The sequence below is a fragment of the Gymnodraco acuticeps genome, unplaced genomic scaffold (genome assembly GCF_902827175.1).
Source record: "Gymnodraco acuticeps unplaced genomic scaffold, fGymAcu1.1, whole genome shotgun sequence".
Taxonomy (NCBI): domain Eukaryota; kingdom Metazoa; phylum Chordata; class Actinopteri; order Perciformes; family Bathydraconidae; genus Gymnodraco; species Gymnodraco acuticeps.
In genome coordinates, this window is record NW_022990928.1 from 77,673 (window position 1) to 98,902 (window position 21,230).

Here is a 21,230-nt window from a genome sequence, read left to right on the forward strand (position 1 = left end):
AATGATTTATTGGATTTATTCAAATGTAATCTGAAACTTTTGTAGTTTCCAGCTTTTTTAGGCTATTTTTGGTGTCAAAATGTGTGATTAAGAAAATAAGAAACAAAGATAAGACAGCGAAATAACTTCAGACTGTTGAGTCCACAACAACGATACAGTGTCACAAAGTTTTATTCAACTCAGTTTCAACAAAAGCTTTGGAGTAAAGAGAGTTTCATCCATTGCATATAAATATACAAATACATTTTCCTTTACAGTTCATTTCAAATAGTGATATATAATTCATGTTGAATTATCAACAAGGGTAAACTGGTTTACATTTTTAACTTGCTAAGCTTCTAAATATCATGGATTTAATTCCTTAACGATCTTACAAGTGGTATAAAATGCAGAGAATACAGTACAATGCAAAAGAAGTAAGACATTTAAACATGTGTAGAGAAATAGGAGATAAGAATAGACCTATCAGTGTGGAGAAAAAACGTTTTACTGGCACCATGACGTAGGATAGTCCTTATTTCAAAAATGTTGAGTATTTAAAAATTATAAAATGTATTATTAAGATGTGTTTCGTGTTGTTTTATATGCAGTCCTCTGCATTGTCAATTACAGTACATCTCGCTGAGTTGCTGTGAAGGACTCTTAATACCTGAGAAAAAAAGAATAAAATCATGATGAGGATTGATGGAGGAGGATACAATGCTTTAATACTTTCACCTGGCTGCTATATCGATAAACTGTTACTGCTACTGGATGGGTATTTTGTAAATCGTGTAATTTCTAGCTTTATCTTTTAATATTTTTATGCAGGCATCTTGGGTGATATTAAGCTATCTTTGGCTCTTAACTTGCTGTAACAAATGTACATTTCCCCTCTGTTGGACAAATAAAGGTATTCTCATTCTGCTGAAGAAATATCAAAACCATAAATGTTACTTAGGGTTTGCTACTCACGATGACAGGTGACATCCTGAGACGTGGGCGTAGTTGCCGGTGTACTGGACAGCACAGCGCACAACGTTGTTGCTGTAGTCTGACTCTGGGACATGATAGTTGGGATTTACATTGATCTGTTGTAAGAAGTAACACAGCAACAAAGGCAAATAAACAACAAAGACTCCAATCAAATATTCAAGGGTTCAAGGTGATTCCACACAAGTGTAACTGTTCAAATGGGTCAGATGTCTCGCGAGGCAGATAAATGTCATCTGGTATTTCTGACAAACCTTCAGGATATAGTCTCCAGCCTTCACATCTGTGATGTCGATCCACTGGCAGTCGATGTCTGCGTTGTAGGTATCATAACATCCTGGGCTCAGACCCTGCATGTTGGACAGCATCCACGTAAAACATCGTATGAACAAACTTTTTAAACAATGTGAGGGCTTTGTGTATATAGAACGGTCGGTAACTGTAACAAAGATTCTATTGTTTTAAAAGAGTACAACATCTACGTTTTATGATAAAAATAAATAATAAATTAATAGTGAAGTCAGCTTGGCAAAACGTTAAAAGAGAATGGAAGAATAAGTAATGTGCCAGTAACAGGAAATTATTGAAATATTACTGGCTCATGCAAAAAGGAAATATTAAAATGGTTCTTTACAGGACAGCTGCCTCAAGATCATTTGTTTTTCTAAGTTCAAGTCTGGTTTACAGAGATTTGTGAACCAAAACCATGCAACAGGGTCTGTCAATGAGAAGTCATCATCCTCTAATTTGGAATGAACCGACACTAAATGGAAATGTGAATGTGCAACATGGCATCAAAATAATTTAAAGTTATTTCCTATAGCTATACATCTTGTGAAGTGGATTTTGTTTTGCAACTTTCATAATTCAAGTAATAGGCCTTTTTCCAGAAGATATTTTGATATGTCAGAGAAGGTACCGTATAAATAATAAAATAAATGTAATCTGAAGTCCTGCAGCTGCTTCAGTTCCACCGTCCTGTTATTGTGAGGGCTGGCTCACTGTCCTGACTTACTGCTACACATGTTGCATTCATGTGGTGTCGGAACAATCGTAAATATCAGTTCCCAAGTGGGACAATGTATGTGAACGTGACATCAAGTCAGAACAACAACTCCAAAAGTTGTTCCTGCCAAGTTTGCGTCACCAGACAAAAGCAAATGTTGGGTTGATAGTAAGAAATGTTTTGTTAATTCCCATGATGTTGCATATCTATTTTGCTCACATGTTTTTTAGTATGGTATTATTAGGTTGTTACTGTAGGTTCCTTTCCACATAGAGATCGTTTTTTATTAGCCTTAACACTGATAAGAAGTAAGGTAATGCAATATTTTTTGTGGTTAAAGGGAATGCAACGCTAGTTTCACTAAAAACAATTCTACAATACAACATAAAAGAGCACACCGAAATCGGTAGAATGTCTTCCCAACTTTTGCTGGACCATCAGAGAAGCATGTAGGCTACTATTGTTTGTATCATTAGAAATGTATATAATCGCTTTTCGTACGATGAAAAGTCAAAATATATGCAGTGAAAAAGACTTATCTTTACACCCATATGCTAATCTGATGTACAACAGTTTTTTGGTCATTGGGGTCCTTTCAATCCTGTTGTAATAACCAAGCAACGCAGTGCAGGGTATACAAGTGTAGCCATTAAAATAAATGCTTCTCCAGGGGTGTTTATAAAGACTTTAACCATGGCAATAACTCTTGGTTTAGATTGTCTATGTGTGCACGATGACTGTAATTCATGATTACATTGTTCTTGCTCTAGGAGCTAACTGGCTCCATACACCATATCATGTTCCATGGGAAAGGAACCCACTGACCCTGTTCATAAAAAAGTCAAGTAATACTTTGCTAATAAAGAAACATTTCAGTTTAAAAGTCTGCAACATTTAAAAAAACATTTTACAGGAATGTTTTTGACCTGGCTATGTGAGGTGCAGGCAAATCTCCTGTAGTAGCCGTAGTCACAGGAAGTGTCCTCCAGGCAGAAGCTAGCCTTGTGGCCCTCAGCCACCGATTGTTGGGTGGAGGCGTCCAGCAGTTCGTAGTGGCTGAACTCGTCCATGCTGTGGAAGTGCCTGTGGAGCAGCAGGGTTCATTTTTAATGTAAAGCGAAGGAGGTCCACATCAATCTGGGACTTATAAAAACAAACAGACAGTTAGTCAAGACCCACCAGAGAATGTTCATGAGCGCAGTTACACCACAGTGAATCTGAGTTTACTTCCACTTCATTATGTTAAAGACAGTTTGTTTTATGATAACATAACAGTCTGAATCTTAGCACAAGTTTACTTTCAAAACACTGACAAGTAATATATACAGTCCACATCAGCAGTGTGTTGGATCTCTGCCAAATGCGCTCCTTTTCGGGAATCAGCGCAGTGGACCGATTGTTGCACAACATAACTATGGGCTGAGGTAGTTTCTGAGGAATCAAGGAAAACTAGGCAGCTTTCCATAAACTCAATAAGAAAAGCAGCGGTTCCCCTTTCTGGCTCATTATCCTCATCGCACTACTTTATTTTACAACATCTGGCTTTGCAGCTGTAAATTAAGTGAATTGAAGGTCATATGAAGTGCTTCTTTTAAAAGGTGTATTTTACTGCCTTCATGCTGAGATTGCATTAATACAAAATGACACCTATAATAAAAGCTCTGATATAAAAAGTGATAAGCCTATAAAAAAGCTTACAAAAACTATAAGACAGCCAAAAGTAACAACTGTGGTTCAGCAGGGGGTGCCATACCTCAACTACAGACTGGAAGAATACAGTGGAAAAAAAACCAAATAAATTAGAAAAAACAAAGAGTTAAAAAGAGTGATGTGTGTCCAATTCAATCTCGTGAGAAAAACAATTGAGCAATGCAATAAGTCTATATCTGAGTCAGACACATCTCTTGATTTCAGCATGTTGGCCAGTGAGGACAAAGGATGTAAAAGTCTCTCTGTGATTGATGGTGAGGTGGACATGACGTTATACCCACTGGTGACAGCTGTGCCACTCCCAGGAGTAACGTGGCCTGCTGGGGAGGAAGTCCGCTGTCCCCTGGTTCTTCACTCTCTGGGGAAACCTCAGCAGCATGCGGGTGTCATAATCTCTCACACTGCCTGAATAGGCCGAGCTGCAGGCACACAGAAGAAGAAAACACAAATCATACGTTGATACAGTCCGTCAGGCGCGTTCACACCGCAGTACTTTTCCCACTTTAGTTCCGATATAGTTCCGAAATGTTGCGTTCACACCAAAAAGAGCCGGAACTCAAATGTGTTCATGAGAACCTTTTCACCCCCTTTTCCGTCCCAGCGCAGGGACTTTCGTGGGAGAAAAAGGTTCCTATGTCTGATTGGCTCGGCGGATTGCAAACCACGCACCGTAAAACTCCCAAAAAGTTTTGTGAAGCCGCCATTTTATTATCCTCGCATTAGCATTATTAGCATTAACATTAGCATTAGCCCAGCGCAGAAACACAGAGAGACTAACTTATGGCAACACAAAATAAAACATGGGAGCGGTGGAGATGAGGAGGTGTCGGCGTTCTGGCGATTTACTCCCAGCAGATTCTACTGAAGCCAGTCCCCAACTCCCGGGACTTCCGGCCGGGGACTTTGGGCGGCAGTATACGCCGTGAAGTGGTTTGCGGACTGCCAGTAAACCCAAAGCAGAAGAAGAAGAAGTGACGTCAGCGGCTTCATTTGCCTAATCCTCCCCCAGGGACTTATTCCGGTGTGAACGCGATCTGTACTTAGTTCATGAGAACTAAAGAGTTCATGAGAACTAAAGAGTTCATGAGAACTAAAGAGTTCTCATGAGAACTAAAGAGTTCTCATGAACTAAGTTCTCATGAACCTTTGTGGGAAAAGTACTGCGGTGTGAATTGTTTTTCCTGCTAGATCCCTTCTGGGTGAAAGCCGTCTATGGTGGGTGGAAAAACAGTCTGTAGACACGTGGTTGTTTGGTTAAGCTTTCGATAATGTGTTTACCATTTGGGCTTTCTCCTCAGGGAAAACTATGATTAAACAGAAATCCTCCACCACCCACCAGTAGGCGCCATCAGGGTTAATTTTACCACATCTTATGGCTCCACTGGGCACTGCATGCCTCACCCAAAAACACATAAAGCAGTCGTTATGGTGCATATGTCTCTGAATCACTCAGACTTGGATGCAAACCCTGTCTTTTCTCTCTGTCTCTGTGGATTAGTCCTGACAGAAGTGTACCTTGACAAACAGTTCTCCTCAGATGCACATCTCAGGTTGTACATTGGGACTCTCTGGACATAAGAAGAGGATTCAATGTAGTACGGGTCAGGTACCAGATCAGGCAGACCTGAACACAGTAAAAAAAACAAAAGGGGTACATCAAGCATAAATCAAAATCTGAATGAATGTTTCATACAGTAAACATGTTAACAGATGCACATAGAGCTAAAGTGAGACAAGATAGACAAACAAACACACAGAAAGACATACAGACAAAAAGGATCCTAAACTCCTCTTTATAGGTTATATATCTATCAAATCATTTTTTGTTTTGGGAACTCATACCGTACTGGTGATTCCTTGTGCCATATCCGGGTCTAGATCTCTGCCTCGGTCTCTCATACACGTCATAGTGATTATGATCGGTGGACTTGTAAGGGTCGTATGGATCATCCCCCACCATCATGTCTTCTCTCCGGGGCAGAGGTGGACTGACACTGGGCTTTTCCTGAGTCTCATTGCTGCTCCTCTGCGTCCCCGTGCGCTCACCGGCCCCGTCGCGGTGATGCTGGCGGTGCTCGTGCCCCCTTGCGAGCCTTTGGAGCGGCAGCGGGAGCCCGCGGGAGCTTTGTGGGCTGGACGCCGGCCCGGGGGACTGCGGGGCCACCGGCTGGCTCCGGGGTTCCTGATGTGTCACGTCCGCATCTCGGATGATGGTGAGAGGTTGCGCCTGCACTTGTTGCTGCGCTGCGCCCCTGCGCCTCCCGGGCTGGTACTGCGACCCCTGGCTTAAAATGCTAAACACCTTACCGTTGTGGGCCCACTGTAGTGTCTGCCGGAGAGCCGCTCTTTGGTTGTTCCCTTGTTGAGTCCCCGGATTCGTCTGAGACTGTGCAGTTTGCAGGATGGAAACCAAAATGTAGACGCACGCATATGCGTAAAGTGGCGTGCCAAGTGTGCGTAATCCCATTGTGACCTGTATTAAAGGAGATGTAATGGTACAACGCAAATACTTAATAATAAACCAGGGTTGCAAGTTGCTTTTAAATATCCTTCCTTTCCATTTGAAGGATATTCAATGAGCAGAGAGGCAGTTTAAATGTATCCGTGTAAAGTCATATCGCTCTGCTCCTGCAGGAGGATGATTATGAGGAGGAGAAGGAGGAGTTCAGCATTTTTGAATTTGTTACACAAGTCTGATGATGCTGCTGCTCATAACCACTAAACGGATACGCGTGTGTGATCATGTCCAGCCAAAAGTGTTTGATAACGGCTCTTACTCCGAGAGGTGTGTCAGCGAAAGACAGTCAAACTTGTCCTCCCTCACAAAAGAACAGATGCATATTTTGAATCAAAACAGCTAGAGAAAAACAGACACAAAGATGATGATGTTCCCACTTTGTTATGATGCATGGGTTTTATATAATTATGCTCGGAATAAATGTCTGTATATTGTCCTCATTTATTCTTTGTCTGCTCAACAAAAAGTCATGATAGATAGCTTTTCCCTTGACTGTTGGATGAACTCCTAACCTAATTGCAGCACCCTCTGCCAGAAGTCTGTGCACTGCACTTTCTCATAGCAGGATCTGAGAAACCTAAACAGGAATGGTCCTGCATCATTTTCAGTTTTCTTCTGGGAAAACGTCTCCCACAAACTCCCTCCGCCCAGCTGTCTGTGCTGCAGCCCTGCTGACGATGTGAAAGACTCATCACGTCTCACAGTAATCTTCTATAAGGTCATAATCACTTTGTTCTGAGCAATAAACAAAATGAGGCTGTGGTGATATTTGATCTGCACTTGTGCGTCGGGTGGCAGGCTGGTGACGTTTTTTTCTACAATTTTCTCCCACGTTACGTTTGTTATGAACGTATCTTAAATGCGTTTATTTTCTACATATATTTGCCATTTATTTAACCCTAACCCTAATAACCCAATAAGCTGCTGTGTCGTTTATTGCACCGCAAACACTAAAACTGTCATTGGAACGGCGATCAAGCCTGAAGCCACAGAGCTCATTGTTTTAATGTTTGAGGTGCAATATCAGCGTATCATATGCACGCAAAATCTGACTTCTGCGTATCTATTGCACGCCTTTGCAAAGTCGTGTCATTTGTACGCAGAATGTGAGACCGGGTTGTGTGACCCCTCACCCCTCTCCCGATGAGGGCAGCTCATTTGCTGCAGCCCAGTCAAATCACCGCCCTATGTTAACACCAGAGCTGTAATGCATGGACTGGGAAACCTAATCTAAGGTTTTAATTTCCCTCTGTCTAGCAAACTAGGAAAATCGTTTAGGACTTCAATGCAAAACAATTGGATTACAATGTTACAACCATTAACTGTGCTGTTATGTATATTTACCAAATATAAATAATAGAAGTCCATAAGCAACAAGTAATGAAATCTATGACAGACAGATCAATTAAAGGGTCCCGTATCCTGTAGTCACTGTAGGGGGAAGATAAAATGGCAATCATATTAAGTGCTGTATATACCATTTTCTTATCAGAGATGTTATGAAAGTGGGAGATTATGGGCGTGGCTTAAGCACACTTAACTTTCTCATCATATTTCTTCCGATTTCTTGTATCTTTCATTTGAAACAACTAATTCTAGAATTTCAAACATGCAGAACAAATGACCATAACTACATTTCTAAAAGGGGGAAATTAATAATCTTTTTTCTCAAAGTAATGATAAACCTGTGAGTTGGATATAGAAAAGTCAGAATCAATATGTTTTTTATTTTAAAGAAAATTCAGATCGAACATAGTAAAAAACTGTAAATTATAGTGTCCGTCCAAAAAAATTTTTTTCGATTAACTGACTCGTAAATACCATTACCTGCAGATTACTGCCACTTCTAGATCAGGTAGTGTGAAACCATTGTCAACAATCTATATCATGTCTTGCTCATGCGAGAACAAAGTAAACAGAGGCCCATTCATAAAAACGTTGCCCCAAAGCACTACTCGTGGTCAAAGATTCCACAAGGTACCTTTAACTTTAAATCTGGCACATTTCTAGAAGGAGAAATACAGAATAAAACAAGCTTTCAGGGGCTCTAAGCACAATGTGATTTATACATGAACTTTTATGATTCTCTATTCTGCCCAAACAGTAGCTGTGAAAGAGATTAAGATCCAAAATTGGACTAAAAATACTTTACAGTCTGAGAATGGCTTTAATGGCAGGGTACACAAATTAAATCAGGGGCCGTTTCTCAATCTCGAGGATACTGGCTTCCAAGCCAATATTTCAAAAATGCTACGTCATCGAGTGCCGCCGAAGGACTGTTCCAATGTCCAGCATGGAATTCCACCGAGGCTGCGTCCTTGGTTTGGGGGAAATTTCGAGGCTGCACATGGGTAGACTTCGCGTCCTTAAAATCCCCACAATGCTTTGCGCACGGACCAATTTCAAAAACCCTTGCGGAGAATGGCTGAACCGACGCAGCACATACATACAGTAGGTATGTAGTGGCGTAGAACATGTGTTGGTAAATATGTTACTTTGTTACATTTGTTTGTTATCACCAAAAATGTGTTCCGTGAAAGTAAAGCAAGTTTATAATTAGATAGACATCGTGAGGTATTTATTTTCGGTACAGTTTATGTTGAAATGGTTAGAGAGAGTGGCACACTTGTTAGCCTGTTCCATTCTTCTTCGTTTTCCGAAGCCGTGGCTTGGAAGCATACTTGCTTCGTTTCTGATGGAAGTGACTTGGAAGTACGCGACTACCAAGCCAGCATCCTCGAGATTGAGAAACGGCCAGGCTGTAAATGACAGTTTAAGCATGTGTATTGTTCTTGGATCACGGAGGGTGCACATCAGTTTTACATTTCAGGTTGTGTAAGCTCTAAGGTCCAATCAGAGCCTATCAGAGCCAAGCTGAGTTATCTGAACCCCTGAAAAAGAATCCTCCCTGCAGATGTGTATGAGTTGTTAAAGAGTTTAAGATAAGAGGGAAATGTGTGATACTGTAACAAGACTCCAGAAGCTCACTTGTTCACAATTTTCAGTTCCCGAGGACTAACAAATGGCCATACGAAAATCTTTCCAAATAAAGTCACAGCTATATTGAGAATAAATGGGGGGGCTGAAAAAAATGTTACTTTTTGGCCCTCCGGTCGTTTTATTTTCATTCTACTAATTAAGATTGGTTTGCCTATAAATCACCTACAGATTAAGTTTGTTTTCTATTGCAATTGTGTTTTCCTTTGAGGATGACTAACTTACACTGGTTTAATTCTGCCCACACAAAGTGAAAACTATGTGCATGTGGTACCGTGTTTCCTCCTCAGACAGAACCAGCTGTACCGGGTTGATGATATTTTTTTGCTCGTAAGTCATTGGACTTTTTTTCTATGTGCAGAGCCCTTATTCTCTCCAGCGAGGGCAGCACAGTGTTCCCCTTTAAAGCTCAAGAGACACATCTGCAACAAATTAGCCAAGTTCTTTTGTCCACGTTGCTGGAATTCACCCTCCATTTCTGATACTTCTGAGCAGGCTGAAAGAATTGAACGTCTGGGTTGCAAACTAGGAGGGAAAATAGTGACAAGGCCTCCTGCATGAGACACATCATTGGGTACAGAGGGAGAGAGGATGCTAAACTTACCATAAAACAAACACCAACTATTCCCTGCCATCACTGACTCAACATCTGGCAGACATTTGTCTCGTTGCTTGAGATGTGACGTTTGAGCTGTTAAGCATGCAGCCAACGCTTAGATTTTACACAGATATAGTTATCATAGTATATTCTGCATATGATATAAAATATATCTGCAACTTCAGTGCTTACATGTCAAATGAGGGTTGCCTACAATTCAGCTGCAAGAGTATCAGTTAAACTAAGTATTATTTTCTTCTGCAGTTCTGATTTGTTTTTCTCTCTATTTGCATTTAATTATTCATTTTCATGCCATCATTATGATCTCATCACAGTGAAACAGGACCAAACACATCTCAGAAAACATCCAGAGCAAGACCTACATCCTCTGCTGATCTCCTTACAGCTTTTTCCACTCTTCCATCCATTTGCAAAACTCAGCAACAACCTCAGGTTCATCTCAGCTCAAAACTCTATGGCAGAAACAGACAATTCAAATATGTTCTCCTCTTTCATAAATACTAGGTTTCCATTACTGTTAGCGCACCACAAAACACACACACACACACACACCACACACACACACACACACACACACACACACACACACACACACACACACACACACACACACACACACACACAGAGTCTGGTGGACTACGTGGCATTCTGCACATACACTACACTCTAAAAGCAGGAGGAGGAGCGCTTTGTCAGGTCACAGCCCAGAAAACTTTACATTGTGCAGTAATTCATGCATATACTATTTTTTTTCAACTTGTTTTTGCCCCAATATGTCTGCCGATCCCAAAACCACAGAGCTGAAGGGAAAACTTGCTGTTAAACCAGTGATAAAAAGAAATTGTTCTGTGTCTTTCTATTTGGAAAGATAATACCAGACTAAACAGTGAAGGGCTTAAGACATTATTCACACTAGAAGTCATTGTTGTTTTTGTGGAAGCCTTAAAACTCCACTTTTCAATGAATAGGATGTTGATGCCTTTGGTAGTGGTTAAAATGTCAGCGGTACAATGTGAAACAATGAGATTTAAACCTTTAAACTGAAATGCTCCGCTCCCTTCACTGGCTTCCGGTAACTGCTAGAATCCATTTCAAGACACTGGTACTTGCTTACCATGCTGCGAATGGATCTGGCCCTTCCTACATCCAGGACTGCATCAGCCAAACGGCTCGCTGCACCCGCACTGCGAGGGGGACCCAAGTTCCCATCAGCAAGAACACGTGGGTTTGCTATCCTGGCTCCAAAATGATGGAATGAGCTCCCCATTGACATCAGGACAGCAGAAAGCTTACACACCTTCCGGTGCAGACTGAAAACTTATCTCTTTCGACTCCACTTCGAGCGATAGAACTATTAACAAAGCACTTATATACTAATAAAGGGCTGGATTACCTAAAGCCAGTTGAGTAGCACTTGAAATGTTTTTGCTCTATGAAGCCTGATGTACTTATATGATTCTGTTTTCTTCAAGTTTGTATTTTGTTGGTCGAACGCACTTATTGTAAGTCGCTTTGGATAAAAGCGTCAGCTAAATGTAATGTAATGTACAAATGTTGGACACTTGGCGGCAGGCTGTGAACACACTGAAAGCATAGCTTAGCTTAGCACAAGATTGAAAGCAGCGGAAAGAGCTAGCTCCATCAGAAGCTTCAACAGTTAAGAAAGATTGAGCATTTCTATTTCTTAATTGTAACTTAGAAATAGAGACATCCCTATAAAAAAGGCTTACTTGTGGTCTGTTCAGTAGTGAGCAATAGAGTTGCTTCCAAGCACATAATTGCAAAAAACAGGGAGTCTGTAAATCCACATAGTGTTGGTGAAAGGAAAGACAACTGAATCAACTAGTTTTTCCCTGCTCTACAAAGCAAAAAAGGCAACATCATTACAAGAATGTCTGTAATGTTTTACTCTGACAATAAGTAATGCTTATTTGACATGAATCTAGAGTACAAATTCCACGTATCGTGCAATAGCGTTGCTTCTGCACGTCATTATTGCACTCTTGGAGAGACTGCTAGCTGTAGCATCATATTTAAAAGAACGACAATAGAGCAGCATCTTATCTAACTGTTTGGCAGAAAGCAAATCATACTACTTCCCCATATTGTACTACATTTGCTTCAAATACAGAAGCTCACTGGTTAAAACTGTCACCTCTCCGTAAGAGCTGTATTGTAATTGTGCAAGTTCACCTCCAGTTTCCTCACCATGCTCCAGTGCCGCTCAGGCGGGCTGGAGTAAACTAACCTCAGCTTTAAATGTTAGTTTGTCCTTCTTCCTCCATATGCAGTTCAAAATGGGTGAGATCCGGCCACAAGTGACCTTTAATTACTTTAACACGGGTATAAAAGTGAAAACAATAATTAGCGAGTAAAGTGAGGTAACAAAGGGGAAAGAATGTGACATTAGGGTTTCACAATACAAAAGAGACTGAGCGAAAACTATATTTCTTTGTGCCAAATTGTCTCTTGACTTACAACTTTGTGACTGTGCTTGAGAATGAACTATGAGACAGAAATAGAAACAACTGTGACTTTGATGGATATACTATTTTTCAGATGCACTGCTCTTAAATCCTAGCTGTCAGAATGAAGTGGTTATGTCACCACATGAATCAGACATTTATTTTGCGATGGCTCCCTCTGGAGGACGCACACAGAACATTAAAATAATCACTGCACTCTGGCCTTTGTTCTTACAGTAAGTCTAGATTTATAAATTGAATATTAAAGCCAGCCTGAGCTGTTTTGTTAAGTTTAATCTTACTGCTATAAATAAAATGTTATTGGTGCAAAGTGTCCTAGCTTCAGCTTCGTTTGAGTTAGTTTTACCCAGTTTAACAATCCCTCTGTGACATTAATTAGCAGTCGTCAACACAGGTAGTATTATCTTTTTGTGCGATTCACATAACGTCTATTAAATAATTACTGATGTCTCAGAAATAAGACAAATAAGACCACATGGATACAACGATTTCTGCTAGTCTCTTTAGTTTATTTATAGAAAGTGAAACGAAACAGGAACATTTACAGTAAGTAAGCCTCAAAGACTAAGCACAACACTGTCTTACATTACATTGTCATAAATATTAATAAAAACACTTTTAAATCACATCATAAAAGTTGGCTACTGATTTATTTTTGGTCCAATAGACTGCATGCTGTAACAGATCTGAACAGATTTGAGGCAAAACATTTCATGTTGGTAAGGCTGCTTCAAACTATCCAATATTTGTTCATATTACTGATAAAAAAAAAGTAAATCATAAATCATAGATATGTTTTAAGATGTGATTAATGTAAAGTGAAGCTCAGTGCAGAGAGGAATGCAGATCTTGACAGACAGACCATGGGTTTAATAGAGCGGCTGTAAGGAGAAGCGTTTGAGTCACGCAGCGTAAAGCCAGTGACCGGAGAAGTAGCTCTCTGTGCTCAGGCCGACCGTCCCGCCACTCGCCTCCAGCCACACTTTGTCCCCCGCCCTGAGCCAGAGCAGCATGTCCCCTGCTGACATGTGCAGACCTCCCAGAAAAACCTTGAAGCTGCGCAGCGCCACCTTGTTGTTACGAATCAGGTCTACATTTCCTGAACTGAGGAAGGATTTGCAGAGAAAGCTGAATTGATAAACACCGGGCATGACGCAGGTGAACTGGCCCGTCTCTGTGCTGTATTGGCCCTGTTTGTTGTAGATGACCTCTTGGAAACGGATGATTCTCTCTGAGGAGGGGCTGTACTCGCCCAGGCGGACGGAGAAGGCAGAGTTTGACAGTGAAGCATTGCTGGGAAGAGCTGGCAGCTGGTCTTTTTTTATGTTTGATGCTAATGGATCTGCAGAGGAACAAAAGTATAGATTACTCTGCTTACTTGGTGAAATACATTTATGACCTGCTGCTATACATAGCCCATGCATTCAAAATCTGTACTTAATTACCCTTTCGAGATACTTGAGTATTGCATTTGTCTACTACTTAATACTTTTTAAAACGTTTGAATAAATTAACTGTTTATAATTTCTTGTAGTAATTAGTAGTTTTTTTGAAGATCATCTTACAAAACATGACACACAGTTCGGTTAAAGAAATCTCTCATAAAAACTTGACATGTTTCTTCGTTGTCTTTTAGAATAGCTAAAGAACAATTACACCTGGTACCAGATGATGCATTAAACAAGCATTTCCTGTAATTGGCCGTCTTTTTTAAATAAAAATGACAAAAAAATAGGTAATTCACAGTGAGTCTCGTTTCTTTGCTGTGGCACTGTTGTTTCACAGGTAGCACATGCTGCGGGATTTTCTTCCTTTCAAGCCGTCTTTTATCAGTAAATAAAACATTTCCGACTTCCAAACATTGGCTGATCTGGGGCTGATAATTCAGTTCCGCTGTCAGAACTAAATTGAAAACGGCTGAGGATTTGTCTGTGCACAAGAATGTTTAACTCGACCACTGCCCGGGAAATGGTTTTAAATTGATCAGTCACGGATTGAATTGTTGAAATTTCAATGAAGATACTGAGGTTAAGTATTTTTTTTTTTTAAATGTGTTGGGTAAATATGTGTTATTTTCATTTATTTTGACTTGATGAGTATTACAAAGTAAAAATAAACAAAATAGACTACCTCGTTGTCCTGGAGACCCCTCACATCCTGAGGTTCCTGATGTACCTGGGCAGACTGGGGTATTTGAGGTTCCTGGGAAACCTGGGGCTCTTGAGGTTCCTGATGTGCCTGGGGAGACTGGGGTATTTGAGGTTCCTGGGAAACCTGGGGCTCTTGAGGTTCCTGATGTGCCTGGGGAGACTGGGGTACTTGAGGTTCCTGGGAAACCTGGGGCTCTTGAGGTTCCTGATGTGCCTGGGGAGACTGGGGTACTTGAGGTTCCTGGGAAACCTGGGGCTCTTGAGGTTCCTGATGTGCCTGGGGAGACTGGGGTACTTGAGGTTCCTGGGAAACCTGGGGCTCTTGAGGTTCCTGATGTGCCTGGGGAGACTGGGGTACTTGAGGTTCCTGGGAAACCTGGGGCTCTTGAGGTTCCTGATGTGCCTGGGGAGACTTTGGCTCTTGAGGTTCCTGGGGTTCCCGGGGTTCCTGGGTTTCCTCTAGGTTGTTTACAGCCTGAACATCAAGACAATTTAGAAGTTAAACAAATATAACAGTATTAACATTTAAGGATTAACATTTTTATTTATTTGCAAATGTCAGTAAACCCTGAATGTTTTTTGTTTTTGGAGTAACACCTTCACCAAGATGTCAAAAAGTTAAGAACTACAGGTGTTGCTTGATCTGAATGTGAACTTTCATTTGGCTTCATTCTGCTCTTAAAATATGACTGCAACATGTTAGTGCTTAAAACCAACCTCTTCTTCCCCAACACCTCTACAGTTATCACCCGGACCTGCAGGACCAAACACCACATATGAAGAAGGGTTAAGACAGAGTCAAGAAGAAGAAATAAAAACACCTGGTTAAAAGCGGAATGAAAAAATACAGTTAGGAGAAATGTCTTAATTCAGATTAGTAATTTGGACCCCGTGGTTGTTTCACCTCTGCACCTGTCCCTCCAGGCGAACAGGTTCAGGCGTCGGATGCTGGAGCAACGGACAAGTCTGTTGCGGTTTGAGATGACGCTGAAGGCGTCGGTAGGGATAGACGAGATGCCGGTGTTGTCGCAGATGATCCTGGATATGGTGGAGGTGGACAGAGCCGCTCTCTGAGCCGGGGAGAACACGCCCTGGTTCTCGTACCACAGCCTGATGATATCAAACAACAGACTACGGTCAGCAGATCATTTGTTTGTAAAGCATTTATTTTCATGATTGTGCATCTGACATTTAATATAACATTTATAAATATATAACACAATTTATTATGTCAGACACATTTTTTTTATATGTATACATTTTGAAAATCTAATGCTCAACATAGCCATGAATATAAGTACATGTACAATTTAACAGTTCATCAACAAAACAAAAATACTGTAATCTGTGACACTATACATGTAGATTGTTAGAAATCAGAACTAAATGTGATTCACATGCAGTGTTGTGCTAGTTACTGAAAACCAGTAACTAGTTACCATTACTAGTTACTTCATTTCAAAAGTAACTCAGTTACTTTACTAGTTACTTACACAAAAAGTAATGCGTTACTGTGAAAAGTAACATTTTAGTTACTTACACAAAGGGCTCCCATTAATGCCCTTATAGCCTTCCGTTCAGTACTGTTATTGCATTGGAGAATAATACAATCTGTTGATCAACTTGACATGCATTATATGCAATCTGGATTGCATCGATATTAGCTGGCTTTCCATTTTTGTATATTCTTTCTCCAGGTAGTTGGAAAAAGTTTTCCGTCCCATATGCCGCCCGGACATGCTATCATGCTAACTAGCTCCCTGAAAGCGGGTGACTCCACTGTAGCAATAGCCTGCATGTGTTCTACAACATACCGTGCAATGGCTTTATCGACTTTTCCCTGGCTAGCAGTCCCTTGGTTAAAATCCAGCCGCTGTTGCTTAGGTGGAGGTGGAGTGGCGTCGGCTGAGTCTCTGTGGTCTTAGCTACTAGCTTCGTCCCAGCATGTTGTTTTTGCAGATGTTTTAAGAGATTTGAATTACTGGTTTGGGCAGTAGATAGGATCTTTGACCCGCCAAGACACAACTTACATTTAACTAAAACGTTATTTTCTTTGTGCTCGACAAAAGTGAAATAGTGAGAATATCTCCAGGTGGAGAAACTAGACTTGAGCTCCGCCGCCGCCATGATAGTCTTGTTAGTAAACAACACAAACACGCCCACAGCGCGTCTCCGCATGTGACACAGGAAGTATCTAAGTACATTTACTCAAGTACTGTACTTAAGTACAGTTCTCATCTCTGTTCGCCTGGCTGTTGACTATATAAAAAAAACTAATGGAGTAACGCACCATGTAGTAACGGTAACTGAGTTACTGAATTAAAAAAGTAATGTGTCAGAGTACTAGTTACTGCCAAAAATAACGGCGTTACAGTAACGCGTTACAGTAACGCGTTACTTTGTAACGCATTAGTCCCAACACTGTTCACATGTTATTATCTACATGGACACTGACCTGTCCCCCTGGCGGATCCTCTGGAACTGTGATGCGATGAGGCAGGCAAACAGAGGCCCCACGCGGCCGCCACGGACAAACGGCTCCGCCACGCCTCCCATCCAGACGTCGATGTTGGCGGGGGTCCCGTAGAGCTGCAGCAGCTTACGGGCCAGGTTGGTGTTGTTCAAAACTTGAGCAAGCTCTCTCTGGTTCCCTGGCTGAGACAGGCCACATAACTTGCGCCAGGCGTTGTAGCCTAGAGGAGAAAACATCGGGTAAGCAAATAGTGGATGAGGACAATAAGAAAGAAAGAAACATCAGAGAAGGATGATATTCAAAGTGAGGGATGTACCAGGCAAGCCGTGGTCACGCCCCCTCTGCATGTTAAGAGAACCAAGATCCAAAGCCAGAGTCATCACAAACTGGAACAAGCGCTCCCTCAGAGCGTCCACCATCATGTGATCCTGAGTGTTCAGCTTAGCAGGACGTCCAACCAGACCACGGAGCACGGGGTCAATGCCCCCTGGGGATATTTAAATAGAAGTTAGGGTGACAGATTGACAGGTTTGAGAAGCTGAAAACAGCATTCTCTGCCATTATTGCATGAAAAAGTACTTTAGCAGTAAATTGAATGTTATTTTTCTGTCCATAGACACTTTTTTTGGTTGACTTATAGTTGCATTTCTATTTGATAAGTTACTCCACTGCTCTCTGTACAACTCACCCTCGAAGACGACCCTCCAGGGGGTGAAGAAGGCCTCGTACAAAGGCACGCTGGGTAAGCGGGAGTTCTCCCTGTAGTTATCATCCAGACGGAATACGACAGGCTGGATGGCCAAGTGGGCGAAGCGGTAAGCTGCTGTAGCGAAGACGTTGGCGATGCCGGGGTCCACGTTAGCATTGTAGCCGGGGTAACGGCCAAGCTGTCTACGCATTGCTTCAGGACCCACAATGTGAGGCAGATAGTCCCTGAACACAAACAACTGGGAGAGACAGAGGTCGATCTTCAGTAAAACATTTTGTTGTAAGGATAGGAATATATAATCATGAGTGACCCTCAGGTTTTGCTACCTGTGTGTAAGCCCCCATGATTTTGCGGGCCTCCTGGTAGAGCATCTCACTGTCCCACTGCGGGTTTATTCTCTTCAGCTGCCGGGCCAGGCGGTTGTGCTCACGCATGAACAGAGTGTGAATAGATGTGAGAGCGATGTTCTCGTCAACGCGGACGTCACCTTACAGACAGAAATGTACCCATTAGATAGTTGATCAGAGGAGTGTATGTCCTTTAGAAATATTGGCTTTATAAATGATTCATCATGTCCTAATAGTTTCACACATAGGCATGAAGAGGTTACAAAATGGAACATTTGCTTATTTACCTCTACTATAAATTACTTTCTATTTTTCTTAACTCAGTTATTATATCTTTAATATAGTGAAAACAATCTATGTTCTTTTTCTTTGATACTAGAAATTATTTAAATGCACACATGATGCATTGTTGTGGTGATTATTTAAATGTTATGTTATTAAGTCTTCAAGATACTTACTTATATGGACACATATACATATATAATTACAAGATAAGACACACCTCTGCATTACAATATAAGTATTGAAAAAATGATTTATAAGACATTTATATCACCTTAATGTGGTTGTATATGGAAAAGTGTCAACTAAGCTATTATAGTGTAGCTATTAATCCATTAAAATATCACCTTTAGAGCCATTAGTGACAGGAAGAGACTTACCTGCGATGAAACAGGGCACCTCTCTGGCGTTGGTGTCGTTGGTGACCCTCCTGCGAGTGGCGCACATATTCGCCTGCATAGGGTGGAAGGGCAGCAGCTCACGTCTGTTGTCTCTGAACTCGGTGTTAACGCGCAGCAAACCACCGTCACTGTCGGGATCTCGGAGATACTTGGCGAGCTGCTCCTCAGAGCCGTATACCTGGCCCAGATCCAGGAAGGCCGTCAGCGCGTTGATCTGCTCTCTCTTTTTAGGTTCCCCGCCAAAATTGTAGGCGGAGTATCCTGAACCGCAAACAGGGGCCGATCTGAACGCAGGGATGCAACTGTTTCGGCCGGTGGGCAAGCGGGGGTCGCCGGGAGGAATCTGATTGTAGGAAAGAGTCCAAGAGTTATGGTTGGAAGCTTTTAAGTGAAAACAACATGTATATATTTATTTTTGAGCATTCACACCAACCGGGATGGGTATGCATGGCTCGGTTTTCTCACAGCTCTCGTCACAGTTGATGCCGTTGCTGAAGGAGCGGATGCTGGGGGAAAATGGCGTGATGGTGAGATCATGGTCGTTCCATTGACCAAACATGGTCACCATGTGAGTGTATTCTCGGTCGTTGACCACGCCCGCGTCTGTTGTGCTCAGGATGTTGTTGGACACCTGTCGCACCTGAAGGTGGAGGACAACTTGGTTTTAATTTAAATCTGCATTTACGTATATTAATCAAGGTGAGTGTTTGCGATTTGAGGTTGTACCAGTGGGAGCGAGAAGTTGTTGAATCTTCGAGTTATGTCCCAGCCCTTCGGTTGGGAGATGGCGTCGTCATACTCAGCAGGAAGCCAACGGGCGAAAGGGGTGTTGGAGGATCCGAGGCGCGGGTTTTTTCTAAAAACAAATAGAAAATGGTCATGTTTGGAAACGCTGCTTGAGAAATCCTAGGTTTACACATCTCCTGTGCCTCAAGATGTTTAGGTGTATTTCAAAAATAATTTCCTCTTAAAATGTAAGCCACAATTGCTCTCACAATTGCTCTCATAGACCTTAAGTTTCCACTAAATCAACACAGATTGCTTTTTTGAATGAAAAATACAATTTATTTTTACAAACATTGACAATGTATTTTTGTCCAATATGGTGTTTCAGAAGTCAAAATAAATGAAAATGCTTCTTAGATTAAAAAGTGAATTTTTTCAAAAAACATTTATGTTTCTCTTACATGTTGTTGCAGACGCTGGTGGCTGTGCGATACCTGTTGAGGTTTGGTGTTGTGCGGCATGAAGGAAAAGTGACTTGACTTGCACATCCAGTTATTTCTGACAGCTTATTCAGGTCCTCTTCAGAGAGCAAATCTGTACAAAATATATATTTAATAGAGTCACATGTCTGGTTCATAATTGCAGCCTTGAAATGCTCCGTGCCTATATTACAAAATGGTAAACCTCAGAAACCAGGAAAAGTTGTGAGAAAACAATGTGATCTCTGTGTGTGTCTGCAGGTGTTCTCTTTGTTTGGTGCCACATGTCTGACCTGTTACGTTGAATGAGCGTTTGTGCACATGATGCACCCTCTCCTGTAGCAGGCGGAGGGTTTGTGCCATGTAGTCTGCAGATCTCACAGCTGAGCGCGTTCCACCGCGAGGCTGCTTCAGCAGGCGGAGAGCATCCTGAGGACGCACCACCTCTTTACGGACCCGTCTCAGACTCCTGGAGGAGAAAAAGTCACAAAATCAAACAATTAATTTAAATTGTTATTTTTTGGGAGAATCGTAACCTTTTCCATACATTTTTCTGAAATAATGCAATAAATGGCTTGCATGCAAATTAAAAACTCTTTAGTGTACATGATCGCAGAATTATATTAAAATATAAATTACTATTTTAAAATGAACTCACTCTTCTCTTGAGTACTTGTAAGCATCGTCAACAATTTTCTTTGCCTCCTCAAAACAGGTTTGAAGAAGAGGACTGCCGAGTTGTTCCCCTGCGAGGAACACATTTGTCAAATATCGCAATCATTTGGAATTAACCAGTAATGTTACACAAATAGAGAATTTAAACAGTGTAGCTTACCTGCTGGTTTGGAGTGAGCAGGAATCAGGCAGACGCCCAGCACAAGAAGGGCAGAGAGAAGCATCTCTAAGAAAAAATAAGAAAAAGTCAATACAAAAACTAAATCTAAAGTTGCTATGTTTTAGCATAATGTTACACCAAAATATCAAAACATCCCAATAAAACACAAATGTTCTTGCCTGTGTCTGTGAAGACTCCTGTGAAGATTTGAGTTGCTCTTGAAAATGTGGAGTGTGTGATGCTGTCTCCTTCTTATACTCAGCGTGAGGCCTCGATGCCTCGCCCCCGAGCTGATTAAGTGAAGATAATGCCCGTAAAATGCAGTTCCTTCTTCCTTCTCTCCGTGTTGCAGCAAACCCTTTACCCTTATCAATTATTGATTCTGGTCAACGCAAGGCAAGGCAATGTATTTGTATAACCCAATTCAAAGTGCTTTACAGGATAAAACATAAAAACACAATTGTTTGTTTGTAGCCTTTATTTAACAAGGTGAAGCCCCTTGAGATCAAAAGATCTCTTT

General features: G+C 41.4%; 2 protein-coding genes across 7 annotated transcripts; both read right to left on the minus strand.

The window, feature by feature from the left end:
• Window positions 1-153: 153 nt before the first annotated feature.
• loxa (lysyl oxidase a) lies at window positions 154-6,311 on the minus strand. Of its 5 annotated transcripts, XM_034234114.1 has the most exons (7): window positions 5,531-6,311; window positions 5,204-5,312; window positions 3,970-4,107; window positions 2,905-3,061; window positions 1,227-1,322; window positions 955-1,070; window positions 154-649 (listed from the first exon to the last, which is right to left on the minus strand). In XM_034234114.1, exons 1-7 carry the CDS (start codon window positions 6,153-6,155, stop codon window positions 643-645), a joined length of 1,248 nt encoding a protein of 415 aa, XP_034090005.1. In that variant the 5' UTR covers window positions 6,156-6,311; the 3' UTR covers window positions 154-642. The 5 variants fall into 5 exon arrangements, with proteins under 5 accessions (XP_034090005.1, XP_034090009.1, XP_034090006.1 ...); XM_034234118.1 differs by lacking the exons at window positions 5,204-5,312; window positions 5,531-6,311 and adding an exon at window positions 4,467-4,494; XM_034234115.1 differs by lacking the exons at window positions 5,204-5,312; window positions 5,531-6,311 and adding an exon at window positions 4,358-4,414.
• A 6,485-nt stretch (window positions 6,312-12,796) lies between these two features.
• Window positions 12,797-20,921, minus strand: mpx (myeloid-specific peroxidase). 2 transcript variants are annotated; one of them, XM_034234152.1, is made up of 15 exons: window positions 20,890-20,921; window positions 20,711-20,776; window positions 20,534-20,621; window positions 20,169-20,344; window positions 19,858-19,990; window positions 19,397-19,526; window positions 19,104-19,310; window positions 18,650-19,013; window positions 17,967-18,127; window positions 17,620-17,878; window positions 17,248-17,418; window positions 16,914-17,151; window positions 15,363-15,568; window positions 14,439-14,933; window positions 12,797-13,650 (listed from the first exon to the last, which is right to left on the minus strand). In XM_034234152.1, exons 2-15 carry the CDS (start codon window positions 20,772-20,774, stop codon window positions 13,211-13,213), a joined length of 3,132 nt encoding a protein of 1,043 aa, XP_034090043.1. In that variant the 5' UTR covers window positions 20,775-20,776; window positions 20,890-20,921; the 3' UTR covers window positions 12,797-13,210. The 2 variants fall into 2 exon arrangements, with proteins under 2 accessions (XP_034090043.1, XP_034090044.1); XM_034234153.1 differs by lacking the exon at window positions 20,890-20,921 and adding an exon at window positions 15,176-15,213 and having other exon boundaries at window positions 13,374-13,650; window positions 20,711-20,774.
• Between the last annotated feature and the right edge of the window lie 309 nt (window positions 20,922-21,230).